We start from the raw sequence: 25,780 nt of genomic DNA on the forward strand, positions 1-25,780 counted from the left end.
GTAATCTATTACAGATTTCACTTAGTACTTGCAGCCTGCTGCATTGGACCATGTTCTTTTGCTCATCACAAGCTATGCTGCCTTTGTCTTTTGCAGAGACTGAAGTGAGCAGCTTCCTGTGACCGAATATCCTGCTTATTTCCTGCAAGACACTTGACAGCTCACTGAGGAGGCATGGAGGACCAGGGGGGTGCTGGGTTTGTGGGTTTGTTGGCACCCAGCCCACAGAGTGTAGCTGTAACCCATGAGATGGGAGAACTGTCCCTTCACCCCAGCCAGAAGCTGCCTCCGCTCAATGAGCGCAAGAACGGTGAGTCTACTCTCTACTGGCACGGAGACAACGCACTCACAAATTATACACCTTTAAATCACATATATTTTAAGGGAAAGTGCATAATAAGTAAATAATAATTCTTACTCCTATCTCTTAATCCGGAAGAATTCTGTAAATTAATATTTGTGTTGCAGGAATTCAGTATTTTAATGGATAATTTAATGTTTAACATTTTAAGAAACCATCTGAGATCAATTCGAAAACTATATACCTAAATGTACATTCAAAAAGCACACAGTGACCATGTTAGTAGTTTACGGCAGGTACAGTTGAAGTCAGAAGTTTACATACACTTGGGTTGAAGTCATTAAAACTAATTTTTTTAACCACTCCACAGATTTCATATTAGCAAACTATATTTTTGGCAAGGCGTTTAAGACATTCACTTTGTACATGACATGAGTCATTTTTCCAACAATTGTTTACTAAAAGTTTCACTTTTAATTGAATACATCACAATTCCAGTGGGTCAGAAGTTTACATACACTATGTTAACTGTCTTTAAGCAGCTTGGAAAATTTCTGAAAATTATCTTTAGCCTTTAGGCAATTAGCCAATTAGCTTCTTATAAGCTAATTGGAGTCAATTGGAGGTGTACCTGTAGATATATTTTAAGGCCTACCTTCAAACTAAGTGCCTCTTTGGTTGACATCATGGGAAAATCAAAAGAAATCAGTCAAGACCACAGAAAAATAATTGTGGACCTCCACAAGTCTGGTTCATCCTTGGTAGCAATTTCCAAATACCTGAAGGCATCATACTGCTCAGGAAGGAGACTCGTTCTGTCCCCTAGAGATGAATGAATTTTGGTGCAAAAAGTACAAATCAATTCTAGAGCAATGGCAAAGGTTGCTGGAGGAAACAGGTAGACAAGTATCTATATCCACAGAAAAACAAGTCCTATATCGACATAACCTGAAAGGCTGCTCAGCAAGGAAGAAGCCACTGCTCCAAAACCGCCATTAGAAAAGCCAGATTATAGTTTGCAATTACACATAGGGACAAAGATCTTACTTTTTGGAGAAATGTCCTCTGGTCTGATGAAACAAAAATTTTACTTTGACCATAATGACCATCATTATGTTTGGAGGAAATAGGGTGAGGCTTGCAAGCTGAAGAACACCAATGAGCAGCATTATGTTTTGGGGGTGCTTTGCTGCTGGAGGGACTAGTGCACTTCACAAAATGGATTGTATCATGAGGAACGAAAATTGAGGACATTTTGAAGCAACATCTCAAGACATCAGCCAGGAAGTTAAAGCTCGGTCACAAATGGGTCTTCCAAATGAACAATGACCCAAAGCATACCTCCAAAGTTGTGGCAAAATGGCTTAAGGACAACAAAGTCAAGGTATTTGAGTGGCCATCAAAAAAACCTGACCTCAATCCGAAAAAGAAAATTTGTGGGAAGAACTGAAAAAGCGTGTGCGAGCAAGGAGGTCTGCAGTCGTGACTCAGTTACACCAGTTCTGTCTGGAGGAATGGGCCAAATTTCCAGCAACTTATTGTGAGAAGTTTGTGGAAGGCTACCCAAAACGTTTGACCCAAGTTAAACAATTTAAAGGCAATGCTAAATACTCATTAGGGATGCACCTATACCAATTTTTCTCTTCCGATATTGGAAATCCAGTGTTTTTTGCATAATCAGTTTAGAATATCTTTATATTATTGTTTGGAATTAATTGGGAGTACTCTTTAATATGCAAAGAAACACAAACCTATAACAACACATTATTTCAATATAAATGTATAGCTTATTAAGAAGACGTTATTGTTAACTAGTATACTGGATAATGTTGCAGCAAAATAAACAGTAATTCCATTATCATTTGTAAACAAATGATAATAATATATTATAATAGTAATATATAGTAATATGTCTCAATCATGCACCTTTAACTTTTAAACTGTCTGGCTTTTTATTTTGACATTTTGAACTCTCCAGGAAGTCCTGTAAAGTGTGTCTGTTTGTAGGCAAGTTCACATTAGTTTAATTCACTTCTTATAAAAATTCTGGAAAAATGCACCTGCCGTGCCATTCTAAATGCATATTATAAGTGAACCGAACTATTGAGCATTTACATCTGAGATGTTGTTCGTTTGTACCGCTCAAATATTGTGCACGGGGTGAAGGCTAAAAATAGCCATGTGTGTGTAAACAGAGCAGCGCCATTCAATAACATGTTGGAGCTGTGTGTGCATTTTATATATTTACTTATTAAACACAGTCTTTGATGATTCACAGAGCTATCACACATCTTCAAGTGGCTTTGAATAATATGCATGAGTCTTATGAACCAATTTAAATGCGTTTTTATGGTCTTTTTTTTAGCTTGAAAGTAAAGAACATGACTAACACCGTATCGGATTTGGATCTGGCTTGTCGGACCGATACCCGTTCCTTTTAAAAACGTCTGTATCAGAGCCGATACCGATCCAGGTATTGGTTCGGTGCATCATTAATACTAGCATAGTGTGTGTAAACTTTTGACCAGCTGGGAATGTGATTAAATAACTTAAAAGCTGAAATAAATCATTCTCACTACTATTATTCTGACATTTCACATTCTTAATATAAAGTAGTGATCCTAACTGACCTAAGACAGGGAATATTTTCTATGATTAAATGTCAGGAATTGTGAAAAACTGAGTTTAAATGTATTTGGCTAAGGTGTATGTAAACTTCTGACTTCAACTGTATCGAAGACTTGGTCTTAAGCACAACAGACTGTACTTAGTTGATGGTCCTTTTGTGAAAATGAAGATAGTCTATCTGATTTAGATGTCTCTCTTGGCTACCTGTTCGCCATCAGTCCATTTATTTATTTTTGTACTTTTTTTTTGTGGCCATTTTTTTTTTTCAACAGTGAATTTATTGTGAGCTTTAAGATTTGGCCAAGTTCTGGAATGGTACTTTGTAATCACAGCCTGTACAAATTCAGCTATTCAATGTTGGCTCTCGTAATTCACTGCCTAGATAATTCATGGCAGATCCTGATTAGGTTTGTGTCTATCTCCAGTTGATTGAGTAACTTTATATTTTTGTCCCTGCTGAAAAAGAGAATCTCTTTTTCCATTCTCTCAGCCTTAGTCCTCAGTAAACAGAAGGAACCTTTTCAGAATCTTGACTTTTGTTTGCATCTTTGGATGCACACGTTTGACTGACATGTAAAAGGTCACAGGACAGTTTTGTCTGCTTGTGGTGGCTCGCAGCTCTATGAGGGCTGCTCCTCTAGGTCTCTAGATATGCAGAGGTCACATTGTCACAGTGAGTGGAAATGTAAACAACTCTGGCAGAGCATGTCCTGTGTCAGTTACTCATCACCAACTGGCTGTCTGTCAGATGTTCACATTGTTGATGAAGTGGAGTGGAGGGGTGTTTTGGTTGAGAGCTGTTTTGTTTTAGTTTTGTTCGGTTTGGTTAGAATTTTGTGTGTTAAATGTGCACTCGGTAAGTTTTTGCTAATTAAATTGGTCATTCACTTGTCAGAGTAAAAAAGTTACTTTTTTAAAAAGGACATTTATGCTCAAGTAACATGTCAAAGTTTATGTTGTGTATTTTTCAAAAATGATGACCAATACCCAACCTAATATTGTATTTATGCAATCAACTCGGTTTTCTGCAACATAAATGTAAACCGCACTGCATTGGGGAGGAGGCTATTGTCATATGGTAATTATTGTTATGCATGGTATTTAAATAAATAAAAGCCTTCATCACCACTATTAACAGCAGAGGTGCTCACACTTCTGTGAAATGAGATCTGCTTTTTCATCATGTTATTGCAGCAAGATCTACCATGTACAATAAAGGCTAAACGTTATCACAATGCCAAAATGTAAGTAGTCTGTAGTGAAATTGTATGATTCTTAATACCACAACTAATAATAACACTAACTCTGTTAATTATGGAAGAATGGTTACAAGTTCTTAAGTAATTATTCAACTAGTAAACAGTCAGTAATAAAATATCAATAAAAAACAGCAATGAATAGAAATAGATTAAAAATAATAGAACAAAAGTACAAATTAAGAAAATTAATTGCTTTTGTAACAGCTTTAAAAGTTTTTAACAGCAGTAGTATATATGTATTAAGTATTCAAGTAAACATTCAGAATGAAATGCAACATAAAACTACTACTGGTATTTACTGTATGATTATAATACTTTAATAATTGTTAAAGCTACTAAAGTTACCTAGTCAAGAGCAGTGAGTGTTTTCTCATTTTCTTGTTATGGTTGTTTGATTAGTATAATGACACACTAGATAGAGAGCAGCAGGTCTATTAGCTTACATTTATACTTACAAGTCTGATATTGTAATACAAATCAGTTTTTTTCTCTCTGCTGTTTACATTCACTTTAGACATCACTTTCTGTGTTTACATGAATACCTAACAAAGACTGGCATTTCAGCAGAATTTTTAATGTATTTGACCGTTCAGGTCCCGGACAAGCAGACAAGCGTTAATGTCGATCCCTGAAACACATGAATAATAATTTATAGAAATATGTTTAAAATGATGTAAACATTAGATTATGACTCAAGTAGGAATGTAATAAAATATTGATACATTAATTATTGATCGGCGCATTATTTTCTTGATATGTTTTTGAGGCATTGACATTAACGTCAGCCGATGTTTAAATTAGAAGCCTAATTTGTGTACTTTTCGAGTCACTTTAAGTTGGCCTTCTGTTTAATGTTGTGTGATGTATTAGATTGGGAGACCACAAGGGGGTGATATAACTGCTTTTGTAAGTATGAACAAAGTCACGTTGATGAGTTTGCAGGTTAGTGTATGAAACTGGTGAAACTGCAAATGAACAATTAAAAATTACAAGGTTTATTATGCAATTTCTCTCTATGTAGACTCGAATAGATTTAATTTAAGCTGTCAAACAACAAAAAGGCATACTTGGAACTGAAAATATACACTCACCTAAAGGATTATTAGGAACACCTGTTCAATTTCTCATTAATGCAATTATCTAATCAACCAATCACATGGCAGTTGCTTCGATGCATTTAGGGGTGTGGTCCTGGTCAAGACAATCTCCTGAATTCCAAACTGAATGTCAGAATGGGAAAGAAAGGTGATTTAAGCAAATTTGAGTGTGGCATGGTTGTTGGTGCCAGACGGGCCAGTCTGAGTATTTCACAATCTGCTCTGTTACTGTTATTTTCACGCACAACCATTTCTAGGGTTTACAAAGAATGGTGTGAAAAGGGAAAAACATCCAGTATGCGGCAGTCCTGTGGGCGAAAATGCCTTGTTGATGCTAGAGGTCAGAGGAGAATGGGCCGACTGATTCAAGCTGATAGAAGAGCAACTTTGCCTGAAATAACCACTCGTTACAACCGAGGTATGCAGCAAAGCATTTGTGAAGCCACAACACGCACAACCTTGAGGCGAATGGGCTACAACAGCAGAAGACCCCACCGGGTACCACTCATCTCCACTACAAATAGGAAAAAGAGGCTACAATTTGCAAGAGCTCACCAAAATTGGACAGTTGAAGACTGGAAAAATGTTGACTGGTCTGATGAGTCTCGATTTCTGTTGAGACATTCAGATGGTACAGTCAGAATTTGGCGTAAACAGAATGAGAACATGGATCCATCATGCCTTGTTACCACTGTGCAGGCTGGTGGTGGTGGTGGTGTAATGGTGTGGGGGATGTTTTCTTGGCACACTTTAGGCCCCTTAGTGCCAGTTGGGCATCGTTTAAATGCCACGGCCTACCTGAGCATTGTTTCTGACCATGTCCATCCCTTTATGGCCACCATGTACCCATCCTCTGATGGCTACTTCCAGCAGGATAATGCACCATGTCACAAAGCTTGAATCATTTCAAATTGGTTTCTTGAACATGACAATGAGTTCACTGTACTAAAATGGCCCCCACAGTCACCAGATCTCAACCCAATAGAGCATGTTTGGGATGTGGTGGAACGGGAGCTTCGTGCCCTAGATGTGCATCCCACAAATCTCCATCAACTGCAAGATGCTATCCTATCAATATGGGACAACATTTCTAAAGAATGCTTTCAGCACCTTGTTGAATCAATGCCACGTAGAATTAAGGCAGTTCTGAAGGCGAAAGGGGGTCAAACACAGTATTAGTATGGTGATCCTAATAATCCTTTAGGTGAGTGTACTGTGTAGGCTATTTGAATGGAAAACTATGTTTCCATTCAGAGTTGCGCTCTGTGACTGCAGAATTTTGAGCTGCATCTGGAGTTTGCCGGCAACAGTGTGCATTCCTTTTAGTAAATAATTGTTTCTAATTTTAGAATGCACCATGTTGTCCACCAGATGCGTCTGGTGTGTGAGAGCTGAAACTAACGATTATTTTGATAATCGATAATTAGAACGATTATTCAGCTATTCACTGATTATTGCAAAGCTTATTCTTTCTTAACCGATTATTCAGCTTGTGGCCCGAATTATAAGGTTGGATTAAATGTGCTTAATAAAAATAAAGAGGACAAAATCATCTTTTAAAAATACCTCTAAAAGACATTCAATGGGAAAAAATCCTATTGTTGTATAAAAAAAAATTATCTTGTTTTCCATTTAAAATAGTCTAAAAAACAAGATACATTTACTTGAGAAGCAACATATAAAATATTTAGACTTGCTTTAAGAGAATGTACCTTAAATATGTGTATTTTTCACTTGGTTATAATTCTGTGAGTGCAGTAAAGACAAATTATACGTATATTCAAGATCTATTCTCTAAAAGCAAGACTAAATATCTTATATGTTGCTTCTCCGGTGAATGCATCTTTTTTTAAAGGATTTTTAGATATTTTAAAATATTTGTATTTTTAATATTATATTCAACATTCTCAGAAAAAAAAAATCTTCTACAGTATTGTTGCTAAAGAAAATGTACATTGTTTTAAAGGAGTTTTAGATATTTATATTGGAAAGCAAGCCAAAACAAAATCAAATCAAAAACGTATTTTGTTGCAGTGTATGCTGAAGACTCTCACCTTTCTGTTCACTTCAATCCATCTTTTACTCACAAAAAAACAAATTCTATCGTATTAATAAAGATTCGTATTGCCTATTTTCTTCACGATAAGAAATGCACAGCAACATATATTATGATTCAATAAACCGCGAGCCAATACATTATAATCTAGCTGCATTAAGTGTGCGCGCTCGAGGAACGAGCAGCCCCACGACAGTGTTCATCAGCCGGGTGATCTTCCCAATCATCTTTTCAATCTCTTCCCCTTAGATCGGGACATTCAAGCAACTCATAGAAGAGGCGCTGACCACACAGAGAAATGCCAGTTTCGGAGTTTGTAGTCATTTACATGATCTGCTTCTGTATTATTTTAACTTTATTAAAGCTATAACACATTAAATATAACTGCATTTAAGATGTAACACCAGGGTGTTTCCTATAAAGAGCTCCGGCTCGGCTTGTTCCACAATGACAGTGCTTCTGAATTTACTTATTTATTTATTTTTATATATAAATCCCTCATACTTTGGGATCTCCATCATCTGAAGCTGTTTGAAAAGTTTAGAGTGCACTGTGTGAGCTGTGTAATTGTTCCTCTCCTCAGTTACATTAAATTAGATCAAACAACTATTCGACAATGAAAATGTTTGTTGACAATTCTTTATTGTCGCGTTCTCAATCGTTTCAGCTCTACTGGTGCGTGACCCCCTTTAAGTTACTACCACTAATAATAATAACATGTTTACTTTATATAGCACTTTTAGCCAATGCTCTAACTAAAAAGTAGCTACATGTAAACAAAACAAGCAAACCAAACAAACGCAATATACATACTCTAGACAACAACAGAGCCCAATTTAACAGTATAGTCCAGAGGGATGGTATGGAATAGCAGTAGTGTGATCCACCAGACAGTCCAAACAGAATGAGTGCAAGTGAAATTAAAATGTCCCTGATAAAAATAAAATAAGGACCCTGTTGGAGTGATAAAATAAACTGCTATGACCTGCAGAAGCTCGCGGTGGTCACAGCTGACAGAGAGCTCACAAGTAATGGCCATCCGGTTACAGTCCTGTGTGCAACAACATGCAAAAATGTGTTTGGATTTGAATCCAAGAATTTCCAATATACAGATGTGTGTAGGATGAGACGGAGGAAAAACACTGACTAAAAGTAACAAAAAGAAGATAGCATCTTTGTGTGAAGCTAAGGTAAATTTTGTACATCCAGGACAATAGGTGGCAGTATAAAGTCCAAAAACACTGGTACCATTGTGACTAATAAGAGCTAGCTAAAAACTTGGATCTTATAAGTTTTGTTTGGGTTAGTTTTCACTTTATGTTTGGTTTGCTTTACTTTGCTTTGGTTGTGCTGCTTCCATATCCCAAAAATAAAGCATCCACTGTTGTGGTCCACCTGTCCATAACTTGCAAAGTTCTTCTGAACTATAAACAGAAGATCTGATCTCTGTTAAAATCAAGATGTGAAGATCTAGTGGCAGGGAGGGTTTAACCACAGACTGGTCTTTCTGCTCCCTCCTCTCTTTTTGCTAGAGGAACAGAGCTGCTGTCTCCTAAAGGGAGCCCCAGTTTCACCAGAGCTGCTAACTGTGAATGGAGAGCCCTGAAGAACAGAGTCCTTATGCCTTCTTCACAAAGCTCTGGTCATGTCAGGAGTCCACACTGAGGTCCCCTGAGGGTACGACAAGACAGGTAGGCAGCATGGCCTGCCTAGGAGTGGAGCCTCACTACGCCCGCAGAGGAAACTTCATATCAGGTTCTGCTGCCTACTGTGCAAATTTGAGAGGTGGATATCTTCCTGACAATGAGAGGAAACAGGAGTAGCTATTTTTTTTATTGGCTTTCTGAAGCTTTGTTCAACTGTGTTTACGAATGTTTTATGGAAATTTGCATGACCGAAGAAGAGAAAAGGAAGCTACAATTCAGCAGCATTTTATGACAGAATTATGAGCTCTGCAGTATTAAAAATAATCAGTGATTGTTCTGTCGGAGTAGTTTCTCTGATCAGATTGCTATCTCATTGAAATAGCACATTCCATTTACACTTTGCCATATCAGTGTGTCTCCACCAAACTGATATAAATCGGATCTTCAATTCCCTATATATATATATATATATATATATATATATATATATATATACACATATACTACAGTATATAGTATATAAATTATAAATTAATTTTAATTGTTTTATTCAAAATTTTCACACATTGTTATTTTTTTATTTAAAGCAAGTAAAGCATTTTATTTTTTTTATTAAATAAGAAAAAGGCTCAATATAAGCATTTAAACTACAGTAGTGATCTCTGAATGAGGGTTGAGATCATACTGAGCTATTTACATGGACACCAGAAAGTTGTCTGATGTGAGAAAGCTGCTTAGGGCTCGAAATCGGCATTTGAGCTGTATTAGCAGCTTTATTTTTACTCTTGTAAACAAGCAGCTCGGTTAGTAAGAAGCTTTCTCCACAGCAAAGTAATTTCCCTGCTACGCTTGTGTAAATAACAAACATGGCATCCGAGGAAAACTCGCTATCTTATTCTCTGTTGCTTCACATTTTTTCCAGATATTCCAGGGTTGTTGCTATGTTTGTTTGTTTCCTTAACTTTCCATTGCAACCTGCAGTGGAATTGTGCTACAATAGTGGGGTTTCCTTTTTCATCAAACTCCAGGATTCCCCCTATGTAATTCAGCACATGTACAGGGTGTGTAGGTGCTGTTTTAAATTGGTGTATACAAATGGGTATAGTTTATAGTGTATTTGCTTTTCTTTTTTCCCTCTGTACCACCAGAAATGTTGAATTATTTCCGCTGTGTTGACTTTGTTTTTGGGCTCCATCCTATGACGTATGTATCCTGTCTGTTCTTCAAACATGCACACTCTTTAAAACCTATAAGAATGTAGCTAATGCATTTTCATGGCCACATTTCTCTGGGAGAAATCTGGGTGTGTTAAACCGCTTTCTCGTAATCCCTTAAATGGGATTAGGAAAACAGTGCTTTTGTTTACATTTCAGAAAGTCGCTTTCTGCAAAAACCCCGGAATAATTTTTTTTTTTGTGCATGTAAACGTAGTCAGAGTTTTTGCCCAACATGTGGAATAACCCAATAGCCCAGCTGTAATTTAGACATTGCACAGGTTTATTTATTTATTTATATATATTTTTTTCCTCAGTAAAATTTCACCTTGTCAAGGTCAATGTGGATTCATGTGCAGTCAGTGCACCAGGAATGCATCCATTATCCTCCAGTTATGCTGTAGCAAATGCCCCATTTTTCACATCTTCATGTTATGTTATTTCCTCCTCTTAGGTGTGCAGATTCATATTGAGAGTGGTAAAATGATGAACAGAACAGAATGTGTTCTCAGCACTACCCAGAGTTTCGTTTGCACAACCTCAGCTGACCTTGTTAACAGTAAACTGACTCACACAGGATAAAATAAGGTGTTCAGTCAAGCCAAGTTTTCAGTTCTTGCATTATATCATGTTGAACTTCATTTCACACTTTTTGTGCATTTTATCCAAAACGACTTGCAAAAGCAGTAACTGCTCATTTAGTTAAAATGTAGTTATCAGTGGAATCGGTTCAACTATGCTCATTCACAGAAGGTATGTGAAAATTTGGTAATCCACTTTTGACTGGAAAATCAAAAACCTTTTTGAAGCAATTTTCCACATTTCAGAACTGTAGTTACTGTGTTTTACTTTTTGTTGAGCAGTGCCTTCAAGATATCTATTTTATCTGTATTTGTTCCATGGGAATCAAACCCATGATTGTGGTCACTAGCATCATAGTCTACCTGTTGGGCTACAGGAATTCAGCATTAAAAACAACAAAAAAATGAATGTTTTATGTTAAAATTGCAGTTTTTGGCATGTCTGATATTAGGAAATCGTTATTGATTCTCTGATAAAATATCAGATGTTATCCTTGTGTCTTCACAAAACTCAGACTAATTTGAGCTGTTATTACAATCAGCCAAGTAAATCCGGGAGGCTCAGCCAAGAGGGCAAAAGAAAAATGTCTTTAAAATTTTCCCAGGAATTGTTCCAAACATCACTCTTCAAAGGGTTGCTCAAGAGCCTGTTGTTTTGGTCGCAGGAAGAACTGCTATTCTTATTTTATTTTTTGAATGGTAGCTATTATGTAATGCTAAAGAGGAAATGTGTGATTTCAGCTGTGCTTAACGTTAGATTCCCCATTTGTTGTATATGTGTGTTGGTGTTTCTTGTGTGGGTGTGCTAATCAGTTGGAAAAAGTCCCATTCTATGTGTAGTGTTGACAGGCCTGTTTTAGAGGTTGGATAAAGAAAATAGTCTAACCATTCTTTTTCTGTCCACCAGTTCTCCAGCTAAGGTTGCAGCAGAGACGTACCCGTGAGCAGCTTGTTGATCAGGGCATCATGCCATGTGAGTACAGCCCCTACATTAACCAATAAAGGGTGCAGAAGATGATTGATATTTGAAAAACTGTTTTTTTAATATTGTATGCATTGTAATTTATAAACTATTTAGGTTGACATAAACTACTTTTGGAAAGATGACATGTCCTGTAGTGACTTGCATTTTGCTCATTATTAGGGCCTCCGCACTTTCTTCTAAGAATAAAGTATTATTACTATTAGGGCCCAAGCACTGAAAGTGCAGAGGAAAATAGTCCTTTTATATTTACTCAAATGCTTCAAAATTATTTAGAATATGCCAAATGCATGTGTTCACCTTGCATTGTTTTCCCGAAAACCACCAGGTGGAAATGGACAAGTTGTGCTTGGGTCCGTTAACGCTGCTTGCAGCTCTATTTAATTATGCAGATTTTTGCTTGTAATATATGAGTAAAACTACAAGTAATGGAATATTTAGACTTAAAATTCATTTGTCAGTTCAAATAAGGCCATAAAAGTGACATTCATAATAATTATAGAAGAATTAGCTAAATGGTTTAAAATAGTATTAGATGAAGCATAGCATTTTTACTTCCCAAATGTATATTATTTCAACTACCTAAATTCATAAACATTTTCATTCAATCTATGTTGATTAAAAAAACATTTAGCTCTCCATGGACGTTATGTGTCAACTCCCCATGTATAATGCATATTTACGTTAATAATAACCATTGCAAAGTGTCATTACTTGTTTAACAAAATATGTAAAATGTAATTTGAATTTTAAAAAAGTCTTGTGAATAAGCCTTCCTGCTCTAATGTGCATTTAAGAGAGGAAGTCACTTGATGTTGTGGTTGCTGTACCACATCTGCTTTTGAATCAGTTGATTTGTCTCATTCCGCATCACAGTTGTGTCACAGCCAGACACCACTGACCGATGCGTGTTGTTTTGTTTCAAACGCTCATCTCAGCTCTTTACGTTATTGCTCATATTACAACCACTTTTCCATTCAACCAAGTCATTGAGTTTTGTGTGAATGCTCTTGAGCACTCATGAGACCAAGGAAATTATCATACATTGAAACCATGACAAAGACGAAATCTAGCAGTTTTCAAATCTCTAATTTTTGGGATGGAGCAATTTGTAGTGCAGTGTAATTAGGGATGAAGACTAATACCAAAATAAAGTTAAAAGAAATTATCTGGTGGTGCTTCAGCAAGGCTGGAATCGAGCAGATTCGTCTTTGTGAAGGACGCATGAATCAAGCCATGTACAAGGCTATCCTGGAACTTGCTTCCTTCTGCTCTGACAATGTTCTCTGAGGATTGTTTTATCCAGCAGGATTCCAGCCAGTTTAATCAAGGTGTGAATGGAGGACCACTGGATCAAGACCCTGTCATGGCCAGCCCAATCTCTAGACCTGAACCCCTTTGAAAATATCTGGAATGTGATCAAGAGGAACATGGATGTCCATAAGCCATCTAACAAAGCCGAGCTGCTTGAATTTTTGCCCCATGATTGTCATAACAGTCACCCAACAGCAATGTGAAAGTCTGGTAGAGAGCATACCAAGATGCATGAAAGCTGTGATTGAAAATCAGGGTTATTCCACCAAATATTGATTTCTGAACTCTTCTTAAGTTAAAACATTAATATAGTGTTGTTTAATAAATATGAACTTGTTTTCTTTGCATTATTCGAGGTCTGAAAACACTGCATCTTTTTTTTTTTTTTTAAACCAGTGTTCATTTTCTGCAAAGAAATGCTCTAAATGAGAGCAGTTATCTGAGTTACCGTATACTTTGTCAGTTCAAACCAGTCTGGACATTCTCCGTTGACCACTCTCATCAACAAGGCATTTCAGTCCACAGAATTGCTGCTCATTGTATGTTTTTTGTTTTTGACACCATTCTAGAGACTGTTGTGTGTGTGAAAATTCCAGGAGCAGTTACAGAAATACTCAAATCAGCCCATCTGGCACCAACAGTCATCCATGTGATTATCTAATCAGACAGTTGTGTGGCAGCAGTGCTGTGAATACAATCATGCAGATAATGGGTCTGGATCAACCATCAGAATGGGAAAAAAAAATGTATCTCAGTTATTTGGAGCATGGCATGGTTTTTGGTTCCAGATGGGCTGGTTTAAGTACCACATTCATCTGTACAAACAATATTATGCAAGTATAAACACTATGGGACCACGCAGCCATAATACCGCTCAGGAAGGTGACGCACTGTGTCTCGTAGAGATGAACGTAGTTTGGTACGAAAAGTGAAAATCAATCCCAGAACAACAGCAAATTACCTTGTGAAGATGCTGGAGGAAACAGGTAGACAAGTATCTATATCCACAGTAAAACGAGTCTTATATCAACATAACCTGAAATGCTGCTCAGCAAGGAAGAAGCCACTGCTCCAAAACTGCCATAAAAATCCAGGCTACAGTTTGCAAGTGCACAGGGGGACAAAGATCTTACTTTTTGAAGACATTTTCTCTGGTCTAATGAAACAAAAATGTAACGATTTGGCCATAATGACCATCGTTATGTTTGGAGGAAAAAGGGTGAGGCTTGTGAGCCGAAGAACACCATCCCAACTGTGAATCATGGGGGTGGCAGCATCATGTTGTGGGGGTGTTTTGCTGCAGGAGGGACTTGTGCACTTCACAAAATAGATGGCATCATGAGAAAGGAAAATTGTGTTCACATAGACATCAGCCAGGAAGTTAAAGCTTGGTCACAAATGGGTCTTCCAAATGGACAATTACCCAAAGCATACCTCCAAAGTTGTGGCAAAATTACTAAAGGACAACAAAGTCAAGGTATTGGAGTGGCCATCACAAAGCCCTGACCTCAATCTAATTTAAAATGTGTGGGCAGAACTGAAAAAGTATGTGTAAGCAAGGAGGACTACAAATCTGAATCGGTTACGCCAGTTCTGTCTGGAGGAATGGGCCAAAATTCCAGCAACTTATTGTGAGAAATTTGTGGAAGGCTACCCAAAATGTTTGACCCAACTTAAACAATTTAAAGGCAATGCTACCAAATACTAACAAAGTGTATGTAAACTTCTGACCCTCTGGGAATTTGATGAAAGTAATAAAAGCTGAAATAAATAATTCTCTCTGCTATTATTCTGACATTTCACATTCATAAAATTAAGTAGTGATCCTAACTGACCTAAGATGGAGAATAGTTTCTACAATTTAATGACAGGAATTGTGAAAAACTGAGTTTAAATGTATTTGGCTAAGGTCTACGTAAACTAATTATTTTATATATATATAATTAATAATTAATTTAAACTGAAATTGAAAATCAAAATGAAATGAAATGCATATAAAACTAGTACAAAATATTTTATAAGCTACAATAACCCTGCATGAGACTCTGAAACTGATGCTCTGTGTATTTGTGCGTGTGACTTTATAGCCCTCAAGAGCCCAGCAGCATTCCACGAACAGATCCGCAGTCTTGAGAGAGCCAGGGTAAGAGCAGGGCACCAGTCCCCAGTCCTCCTCTGCTTTCCTTAGCCATCTGGGGTTTCAGATCCTCCCTAAAACCCTTCAGGGTTCCACAGCTCTCCGTAATGGGACACATGTGAACCTCATAGTTGTTTTATTAGCTTAAGCCATCTGTAAATGTGTTTGTAATTTGCAAAGCTCTGAGAAGATCATTGCATACTCATTTGAGTGTTTGGTCTGTGATCCCTGAATTGCAGATGGATTTAGATTTCTGAAACACTGTATCCTTTCTTTTTGTAGACTGAAAATTTCCTAAAGCACAAGATACGCAGCCGTCCCGAAAGGGCTGAGTTGGTCCGCATGCACATCTTACAAGGTAATTGCCCATTCACATGACGTGGAACACGTTCAGAAATATGGGCTCAGTATTAAAGCTGAAGTATGTAATTTAGTATGTACACTAGCACCAGCAAATGGAGTTGCAAAAATTAATTTGATTTTCAAAACAGCTTTCCAAATAATGCATTATAAAATTCTGAATCTATGTACTGATTATCATTGTCCCATGTCTGCCAAACTTGCACTGTCCAAACATCATCTGGCAGCCTGAAACTGAACTTTGCTGCATTTGGTTGCATAGAAAGCTATAGCATGCTCCCTATTTAGTGAATGACTTAACCTCCAGTGTGCGGTCTGTCTGCACTGGTCTCAGAAAAGTTCAAAATGCACCTTATTTTCATCCTAACTCCATATTGGTGCTGCGCCCATAGACGCAGTTTTCAGAAATCAACGGCATGGTGTTTAATACTCTGCGTAAGAAGTTTAACCCTTAAATGACTCCTTAATGTCGTGAACAGTATGCAATGGGTTTAAATTCATTTAAATTATGTGTTGCGTATAACGAATCCAAAATAGCGAGTCCTCGCATGAGGCTGCAGGGTCGGATAGGAGAATGTATTTTCACATAGGAAAAGTTGCATACTTCAGCTTTAAAGGAATAATTTACTCAAAAATAAAACTTCTGTCACCCATAATGTTCTTTCATGGAAGGCAAACAAAAATATTTTTTAAAATGTCCATTGTGCTCTTTTTTTTTTCTCTCCCCCTCCCATGATGGGGACTAGGGCTGTTGAGCTTCAAATGTGACAAAAAAGCACCATATAAGTAGTCCATTTAACTCATTTGCAATATTCTTTTGAAGACATACAATTGTGTTGTGTAAGGAACAGACAGGAAATTAAGATGTAATTCATTTAAAATCTTCTCAGCCATAGCTCTTAAATCGCATCCGCACTTGTGTTTAATTAAAACATTTAAATATGATCAAACCTGGTGTTACACATATTAACAGGTCTTACTTATATTGAACATGAGCTCCACAACCCCAGTCTCCATTGTGATAAAGAACAGCTGGACATTCTGTATTTTTTACATTTTGTGTTCCACTGACAAATGTCATTGATGGTAAGTACATGATGACAGATTTCTCATTTTAAGTGGATGAAACCTTTAAGTCGGGACAAATCCATGTTCAAAATCAACCACAGTAATTCATCCAGATGCAATACGGTATTTTGTTACCTTGTAACCATTGTTTACTGTTGTGATTTAAAGTAGTTGACCATAGTGTTTCTTGATTGTTGTGGTGCGTGTTGTTGTGAAGTGGGTTTGGATGATTGCTGTGCTGATGGCTTTTGGTGGTTTGGCAGAAACGGCAGCAGTGCCCTCATTGCAGGCCACCCAGCTGAGGCTGAAGAGAGCTCGATTGGCCGATGACCTGAATGAGAAGATCGCTCAACGGCCTGGCCCCATGGAGCTGGTGGAAAAGAACATCTTGCCTGTGGACTCCAGTGTCAAAGAGGCCATCATTGGTGATTATACACCTTTAAATTAATGAACATTTTGAGAAAGTAAAGCTTGGGTTATCAATAAACACAAAGCAGATGTTGTGGCCAGTCAGAGGTCTTAAAATGCTTCCTGAAGTGGGCATAAAAATCGGAGGAAAGGTATACACTTTCAGCCATTGTATAAAATCCAATGTAAAGCAAATCGGTTGCATAATAGCCCTTACACAGTAATAATTTTTGAAGGGAATGACAACGAGGCTGTCAGGGATAGACTTGCAGTCCCTTCAATGGCACGCCCTGTATAAAGCTGTGTGAAACTCGTAGATCACATCTAATTTTCCACAACTCGTGTTGTCTGGAGTTTTTTGTCTGCAAAAATTTCTTGGAAAGATATTTTTCAATGTTTCCTCAATCGAACAATCCAAAAACACAACAGTGCTACCCATTGAAGAGACTATCCCGTACAGCCTCGTAATTTCCGTCAAAAATTGAAAAGCTTGGGAGCCTGGGTAGTTCGCTATTTCGAATCCCAGGGCTTTCTGAGTGACTCCAGCCAGGTCTCCTAAGCAACCAAATTGGCCCAGTTTCTAGGGAGGGTAGAGTCACATGGGGTAACCTCCTCGTGGTCACTATAATGTGGTTCGTTCTTGGTGGGGCACGTGAAGAGTTGAGCGTGGATGCCGCGGTGTATGGCGTGAAGCCTCCACACGCGTTATGTCTCCGGCTACGCACTCAAGCCACTTGATAAGATGCGCGGGTTGACCGTCTCAGACGCGGAGGCAGCTGGGATTCGTCCTCCGCCTCCTGGATTGAGGCGAGTCAGTACGCCACCACGAGGACTTAAAAGCGCTGGGATTGGGCATTCCAAATTGGGTGAAAAAGGGGGAAAAATACCAAAAAATCCAAAACTGCTGTAAGGTCTATGAGAATTAGTTACCTGTCCAAATTTTAGGTGCACTTGGAATGACTCCAAGTATAATCCATTGTCCCTCTGTCCTCTTACAATGTGTTTATTGGGTAGATGGTCAGATGCAATACCCCAAAACTCTAGAGGACAACCCAATAGATGAGGACAGTGGTGATGCACTCTCCCCTGATCAGCCAGGCAGTCAGGAGTCTCAAGGATCTGCAGCCTCACCTGGAGAGGCACGGACAATAGAGGAGACCTCACCACTGCCCAATATCTTGTTACAGGTATTTCTCCCTGTTTCCTTTATACTTCTTGACTTCAAGGATACAGATTTTGGGGAACGAACTGAGAATTTGGAGATTCAACATTTAGTCATTTGCTGTTTGTTTTTTCCAGCAGCGTCCTCCAGTCATCACCACTTCAAGAGATTTCCTCAAGCCTTTTTCCACCAGTGAGCAATTAGTTAGCCCTCGAGCACCCATGATACAGCCAGTCATAACTGTGGCCCCTTTTAAGTCTGGACACACCCATGTAAAGGTCAGTTAAGGACTTCTGTGGATTTCACTTTTAGAAAAACAACTATAGAAATGAAGGTTGATGTTATATCCTCGTATTTCGTTTGTTTGTCATCTTATCTGCTATTTCAAATGTATTTAAAAATATCTATCATTTCAATAATCGCGTTCCTGGTGTGTGCATTGATTACGATTTTAAAGGTGACGTGTATCTTTTGTTTCCATGTTACAATGTTTTTACCTATCTGAGTTTAATGTGCAGAGACAGCTATACATACGCAGATCCCCTTGAATTAGATGAAATACAAATTGGGGAAACTCATAACCTCCCTTTAATCTACAACAGAGTCAGCCTAAGTTACATGGAGACAAGAGTCGCAGCAAGAAGTGCAAGGAGGCAAAGCCACGTGTTAAAAAGTTGAAATATCATCAGTACATTCCCCCAGACCAGAAACAAGAACCTGACCAAGCCCCAATGGACTCTGCATATGCACGCTTACTACAGCAACAACAGCTGTTTCTGCAGCTACAGATACTCAGCCAACAGCAACAGCAGCACTACAACTTCCAGACCATCCTGCCTGCGCCTCTCAAGTAAGCAAGAAGATCTGCTTAAGTGCATTTGCCATTGCAGCCATTGTGTTAAGCACAGATGCCTGGTTTGGTAGGTGCAAACAATTTAGCCTTTGTCTTAAAACTCAGGTGCATTTTTGGGCTGCACTCAAATTTAAAATCTCATGCCTGATTTGACAAAGGCCATCTTTTGCTTTTGAATCCTTGCTAGCCATTCAGATGTTTTTTTTTTTTTAATCAACCATTTGCTGCATACAAATGTTTTGGTTGGAAATTGTCTACAAATACATTATTGTTGTTGCCGTTGGCTCTCAGGACCATTACCTGCTTTCCTATAACAAATCCTGTTTAGTGATTTTCATTAATGGCAGGAAATCAGTGGGGTTATTCCTCTGCTTCCTTTTTTTTATCATCATTGGGACATGTCCAATATTTATTTTAACTGTCATTGTTTTCTGCCTCTGCATTGTTCAACAGTATTTGTTTATTGTAGAGAGGGATGGATGAACAAAATTGTTCTTGCTCTGATTTTTTTATGATTTTGCTCGACTCTACTTCCCTCTGCTTCCCTCCTTTCTAATTCTTTGCCAGGCCTGTGATAGAGGGCCAAAACAGCAGTGCCACAGTCGCTATCAACAGCACCAGCAGCCTTCCTGCCTCTATTGTGGTGTCTCTGCCCACAGCAACACCTGTGCGGCCCAACAGCACCGTGTCCAATCGCAAGGCTGGCACACTTCCAGCCAGGCTGGAGGAAATGAAGGTAACAAGGTTTTTTATTTTTCACACAAAATGTAACCCAAATCAACCTTGCATGTAAACCTTTGGGGTGTAAAGAATGAGTGAGATAATAAATATAGCTTTGAATTAAAGGAATATTCCGGGTTTAATTCATGTTAAGCGACAGCATTTGTGGGAAAATGTTGATTACCACAAACATTTATTTTTACTTTTCTATCCTTTTCTTTTAAAAACAGCAAACATTTTGATTAAAGTGAGGCACATGAATGGGGTACATTTTTGTAGGGTTTCAAGGCAGAAATGTGAAGCTTATATTTTTATAAAAGCACTTACATTAATCCTTCTTTTAAAACTCCTGTGTTTTTTGAGCTGTAAATTTGTTTAAATTGTAATTCTTACAGTTGTTTTAGGGTTTGTGATATTACGTTGTCGTTGCAACGAAGTTGTAAAATTGCCTATAACTGTACGCAAAAGGTTAATAAACTATGTTATCACACTAAAATCATGTTTACACACATGCTGTTTATTTCTTATGGCTATGCTTTTGAAACGGTCAGTATTTTATGGATTGGCCCCCATTCACTTCCATTTTAAGCAGCCTCCCTGAAACCAATATTGCTTTTTTTTTTTTTTAAGAAAAGGATGGATGAGTGAAATTTATTTATCAACATTATGCCACAAATACTGTTGGTTGAGCATAGCTTAAAACTTTAAGTAATATTTAGGGTCAGGTAAAATTATCTGAACACTGAATTTCTTCATATATTGGTCATAAAACGTGATCTTCAGCTAAGTCAAGAGTAGACGTGAGTCAGTCTGGAGTCCAATCAATGAAACTGATTTTAGATGGTGCTTAGAGTTGACCTCTAAAAAACATGCACAAATGTTGAGTTTGCTATTCATTAGAAGAATTGCCTGATGTCTTGAACTACAGAGATCTCAGAACACCTTAACTTAATTATTATTGGTTTACAATTGGTTCACAAAACTTTTCTTGCAACCTTAAGTTGCAGCTTGCTTATTTAAAAAATAATTCTATATGGGCAGGTAGCAGAGCTGAAAATGGAGTTAAAGTTACGTGGTCTTCCTGTGTCGGGAACAAAAATGGACCTTATTGAACGTCTTAAGCCTTTCCAAGATAACCCCGTCACTGCTGCACCCATCAACTACAGTGGACCTAACACAAAGCCCTGTGGCACACTTATGGATGTATCCAGCACCACTACAACCCTCTTTCCCTACCAGCTACCCTCTGAAAACATGAGCTCCACACCACCCATGTCCCCTGGTTCCTCGGAACTTCAAAGCAGAGAGGAGGCATGCATGGAGGGTCAGGCTGAGGCCCAGAACTGCATCAGCAACAATGTGGTTAAGGCAGCTCTTGCTCCCAAGGAGCAGGACCAAAGACTACACGAAAAGGAACGGCAGATCAAGGAGCTGCTGCGTAAACTGGAGCAGGAGCAGAAGCTGGTGGAAGAGCTGAAGATGCAGCTAGAGGTGGAGAAAAGAAGCGGACAGACCGCCTCACCTGTAGAAAGTAATACAATTTCCAGCCCAGCCATCATGTTGGCCTCTGTGAAAACAGAAAGTACTGTTCCTGCCAACTGCACTCTGGGTTCACACACTACACCGATGCTAGTGACACACCCCACCCAGGTGACACCTGCACCCCTCCCTCAGTTCATTATCAGTCACCAAGGGGTGCAACAGGTTATAGGACAGCCCCAGACTCTTCTCACCACTCAACATGGGGGCACTCAGATACTTTTTCCAATGCCCCTGGCAAATAATACCACTACCATCCAGGTGCCGAACACTAATGTCAAACTACAGGTAACACCCTGTTATTTATTTTTGTGATTTGACTGCATTCTGTCAATACTGATGGGCCTGGACCCATTCATTATTTCTATCTGTTTTTGACCCTCTTTGCTGGAGGTTATGTTAGTAGTTTTGATACTTAGTTTGTCTTTTTTTGTAGCCAGTTTTGCAGGCTACTGTCTCCCCATCTGGGCCAGGTCTCATTCAGACCACCCAGCCACAGCCTGTCAAAGCAGAGAGTCCTACATCACAGCAGCTAGTCAGTCACAACCACATCAGAATGAATGAGGTCAGTCCTCATTCATGCATCAATGTAAAATAATATGCTCATCAAGAATTACATTGAGTGAGTGAGTGAGTGAGTGAGTGAGTGACAGACAGAGTGAGACAGACAGACAGACAGACAGACAGACAGAGAATAAAGTGAAATGATCTGTCTTGTCATGGACAAATTAGATGTCCTAAACGACTTGCCAAAACTATAGTTTGATCATTTTAAATCTGTGGAGTGGTTAAAAAAATTAGTTTCAATGATTTAAACCTAAGTGTATGTAAACGTCTGACTTCAAATGTAGTTATATAAAACCATATTACCATTGCTGAAGTCTAGAATTGAGTTTACAGCAGATTGGTCAGTGTCAAACTAGATGATATGCAGCTTTTACACATGCAGCTCTTTGCACAGAACCTCCCTTTGGACACCTGTGAGGGGTCAGTTTTCCAACATGGTGCCAGTGAGAACCCAGCACTGGAGATGCCTCACCATTTCCTGAGCAGCTTCCCACAGTATAGGATCTCTCCTCGGGCATTCCCAATTCCACCCTCCCTTATCAATGGGCCACTAAATAAGGTAAAATAAACTGATCCTTTTGAGATGTTTTAGAGTGTACTTTGTCAGTGTTTTGTTCTGTATTGACTCCACCTTTCACTCTCAGTCCCCCTTCATCCAGAAACCCTCAGCTTTCAGCCAGATGCCCAAAAACAGAGAGCCGCCCTGCTATGAGGAGGCCGTCAAACAGACCCGCAACCTACAGAATCCTGCAGTCACAGAGGTGATGTGTTTTCTACACATGTTCACGCACAGCACTTCATATTGGGTTGGTTCAACAGGTAACCTTAATATGTTGATCTTGAAATGAAAAATCATCCATTTAATTTTATTGGTCTTCAGATTCCAACAGCAACGAGTCAACAGATGGATGATCTCTTTGACATTTTAATAGAAAGTGGAGGTGAGTTCTTCATATTTTTGAGAGTTGGGGTTTAGATAAATGGTAAATGGTCTGCACTTATATAGCGCCTTTTTTACCATAACGGTATTCAAATCGTTTTACACTGTGACTCATTCACCCATTCACACACACACATTCATACACCAATGGCGGCAGAGCTGCCATGCAAGGTGCTAGCCTGCCATTGGGAGCAACTTGGTTTTAGTGTCTTGCCCAAGGACACTTTGGCATGTGGAGTCGTGTGGGCCGGGATTCGAACCACCAACCCTGCTTAGTGGCCGACCCGCTCTACCAACTGAGCCACAGCCGCCCCCAGTTTTATAGGTGCAGAGTGCTGTTATCAATGACCTTCCCATGTTTAAACATGATATCAATTGGAACAATACTGATTGTATCTTATTGCCATGTACAGCCACCGACCACTTTATTAGAAACACTTGTATACCTACTTATCCATGCCATTACCTAATCAGCCAATTGCGTGGTAGCAGTGCAATGCATAAAAACATGCAAATACAGGTCAGTAGCTTCAGTTAATGTTGACATCAACCATCAGAATGGGGAAAAAAAGTGATCTGTTATTTCAACCATGGCATGATTTTAGATGTCAGATGGGCTGGTTTGAGTTTTTCTTGAGTATTTTCACATGCAACAGTCTCTGAATGGTGCCAAGAACAAAAGAAAGTTTGCAGCAGTTCTGCATGCAGAAATGCCTTGTTGATGAGAGAAGTCAATGGAGAATGGCCAGACTGGTTCGAGCTGACAATCTCTACTATAACTCCGATAACCCTCTGCACAATTGTAATGAGCAGAATAGAATCTCAGAATGCATAACATGTTCAACCTTGAGTCGGATGGGCTACAACAGCAGCAGTATTAATATTATAAATATTTGCCGAAGATGGACACACGAGATCTGTAAAGTTGTTTATTAGAAGAGTTATAAAAAGGCAAAAATGCCACAATATATTAGAGATATAAGAGAACTCGGGTAATATTAAATGCAAAGGCAAAAAAATGCACCAATATGGAATGTATTTTGAAGACAATCTACATAAATTAAGAGATTTTAAAGGGGATGCAAGGCTGAGATGTAGTTATATCATTTACATGTGACATGTAACATTTCAGTTTTTAAGACATGATGCAAATTAAATCACACATCCACACTCCTGGTTCTGGATTTCTTCCACGGGTTACTTCAGTGTTTTTTCTCTGTGATCAAAGCAGCTTTCTGTGCTTTAGTGACACCTGTTGTGCTGATTTTGGTAACTGCTACGGCTCCTGACATGTGATTGAATGCTCATATTTTATTGGTCAGGGTATTTTGTTGCCAGACGAAGAAAAAACAAATTGCACAGTCACCATAAAAAAAAAAGCTTAGCTTTGTCTTGCATGATTCGTTGCAAATGTTCGCACCCAGGTGTGAATGCCTATTTACAAATTTATAGTTGCAATTCAAAATGTTTCAGAAAACAATGAGACAACTCTCTAGGTTTTGGAGCAGTATCTATACAACCTTTCAGGTTTAGATATTTATTTTCATGACAGTACTCATGTGTCCCCCTGTTTTGTTTTCTACAGAAATCACCCCCTTTATTCAACAGGACCAGTCTGTGTCTAAGATGATGCCTGTCACTGCTTGCATCACCACTCTGCCTATTAACACCGCCCTGTCCCGGCCGCCTGCCCAGGTGCAAATGGCACCCCCACCTGCTCTCATAGTGGAGCCCATGCCCAGCCTAGCCTACCTGGACTCTGACAACCAGGTGGAGGCTCTGCTAGAGGGCACATTGGTTGGGAACACAGAGCCTGAGCAGAGGACTTTGGGCCTGTTGGAGGAGCTGCAAAACCAGATCCTGGAGCACCCAAACTCCCCAATGGACACATCCGAGCTGGGTTTCTCTGACTCACCTCCTCCTCTCTCCTTCAGTTTGCAGGAAACTGATCTGGACAACATGGAGTGGCTGGACCTTACTATGCCCGGGCTCATTGGCAGACTCAACCCACTGGGCATCACCTCTGAATTCCTAGACATGCATGAACTGCATCTACACTGGGACTGAGAGGAAGCACTCACTCTCCTTCAAACACGATTATACTCTCACGCATACATCTCTTCACCAAACTAGCTGTCTATCAGTTGAGTTTGCTGTAGCGAAAGTGGGGATTTGTACTTAATGCTGGAATTTGAGATAGAGTGGCTCTGTCCCAGATGCTGTCCTAAGTACTTGCAGTCACCTTCCCAAGTCCGTAGACCATCAGGTAGTATTGCACTATGGAGGCTTGCATCATTGCAGGCGTAAGGGGTCAAGGATTTGCTGGTTAGCATGGCCCCATCAGCCCTTGCTGGTAGATGCAATATCTACACCCTCTGGCTGTAAAGAGCATCTTTTTACATTTATGGCCATTCAAAAGTACTGTGTATTCCCCCATCTACTGCTTATGATATCACAGCTCATGCACTAACAGGATAGTCTTCAGTGAAGGGCTTGGGACTTTGTGCATACTTGTGGTGCAGAAAAGGGACGCATTTGAGCACCCTGCAAAAGCATATAAAAATTTATGAAACACCATGGTCTCATGGACTACACAGACACATAAGCGTCGGTCTAAACCGCGAGTTCTCTTCAAGTGCACCATTTGGGACTGAGCATGGTGTGGAGAGGGTTTGACATTCTCATTTGAGACCGCACAATGTCTGGCAGCTTTGCATGACTAGACTCCAGCTCAGCTGGATTCTTCACTTATGCTGTAGTTCTATTCACCATCTCTTCTCAAACACATCCTGTAATGGATATTGCTGGCTAAATCCTGAATGTGCTCTCCTTTCTGTGCCATGTTGAGAAGGAGCTGCTTTTTGGCAGATTGAATTCTGCTCTATTGCTCATTTTGCTGCTATATTTTTTTTTTTTTTTTTTTTTTTTTTTGTGGTCATGTTCCATTG

At 39.0% G+C, this 25,780-nt stretch overlaps 1 protein-coding gene across 5 annotated transcripts in view; it reads left to right on the forward strand.

Annotated features, from left to right (window-relative positions):
• LOC127633398 (myocardin-related transcription factor B-like) overlaps window positions 1-24,905 on the forward strand; it is a 33,690-nt gene extending 8,785 nt beyond the window's left edge. Inside the window, exons 3-17 of one of the 5 annotated variants that reach the window (XM_052112463.1) lie at window positions 97-310; window positions 11,690-11,755; window positions 15,166-15,221; window positions 15,498-15,573; window positions 16,907-17,068; window positions 18,066-18,238; window positions 18,351-18,491; window positions 18,816-19,063; window positions 19,634-19,802; window positions 20,828-21,613; window positions 21,762-21,914; window positions 22,287-22,451; window positions 22,537-22,653; window positions 22,773-22,833; window positions 24,418-24,905. In XM_052112463.1, coding sequence (XP_051968423.1) covers window positions 175-310; window positions 11,690-11,755; window positions 15,166-15,221; window positions 15,498-15,573; window positions 16,907-17,068; window positions 18,066-18,238; window positions 18,351-18,491; window positions 18,816-19,063; window positions 19,634-19,802; window positions 20,828-21,613; window positions 21,762-21,914; window positions 22,287-22,451; window positions 22,537-22,653; window positions 22,773-22,833; window positions 24,418-24,899 — 2,991 coding nt within the window. In that variant the 5' untranslated portion in view covers window positions 97-174 and the 3' untranslated portion in view covers window positions 24,900-24,905. Of the gene's footprint in view, window positions 1-96; window positions 311-10,862; window positions 10,955-11,689; window positions 11,756-15,165; window positions 15,222-15,497; window positions 15,574-16,860; window positions 17,069-18,065; window positions 18,239-18,350; window positions 18,492-18,815; window positions 19,064-19,633; window positions 19,803-20,827; window positions 21,614-21,761; window positions 21,915-22,286; window positions 22,452-22,536; window positions 22,654-22,772; window positions 22,834-24,417 lie in introns of those variants that run through there. The other 4 variants (XM_052112465.1, XM_052112464.1, XM_052112467.1 and 1 more) reach the window with 4 other exon arrangements.
• Window positions 24,906-25,780: the final 875 nt, after the last annotated feature.

Source organism: Xyrauchen texanus, chromosome 40 (assembly GCF_025860055.1).
Source record: "Xyrauchen texanus isolate HMW12.3.18 chromosome 40, RBS_HiC_50CHRs, whole genome shotgun sequence".
Classification (NCBI taxonomy): Eukaryota; Metazoa; Chordata; class Actinopteri; order Cypriniformes; family Catostomidae; genus Xyrauchen; species Xyrauchen texanus.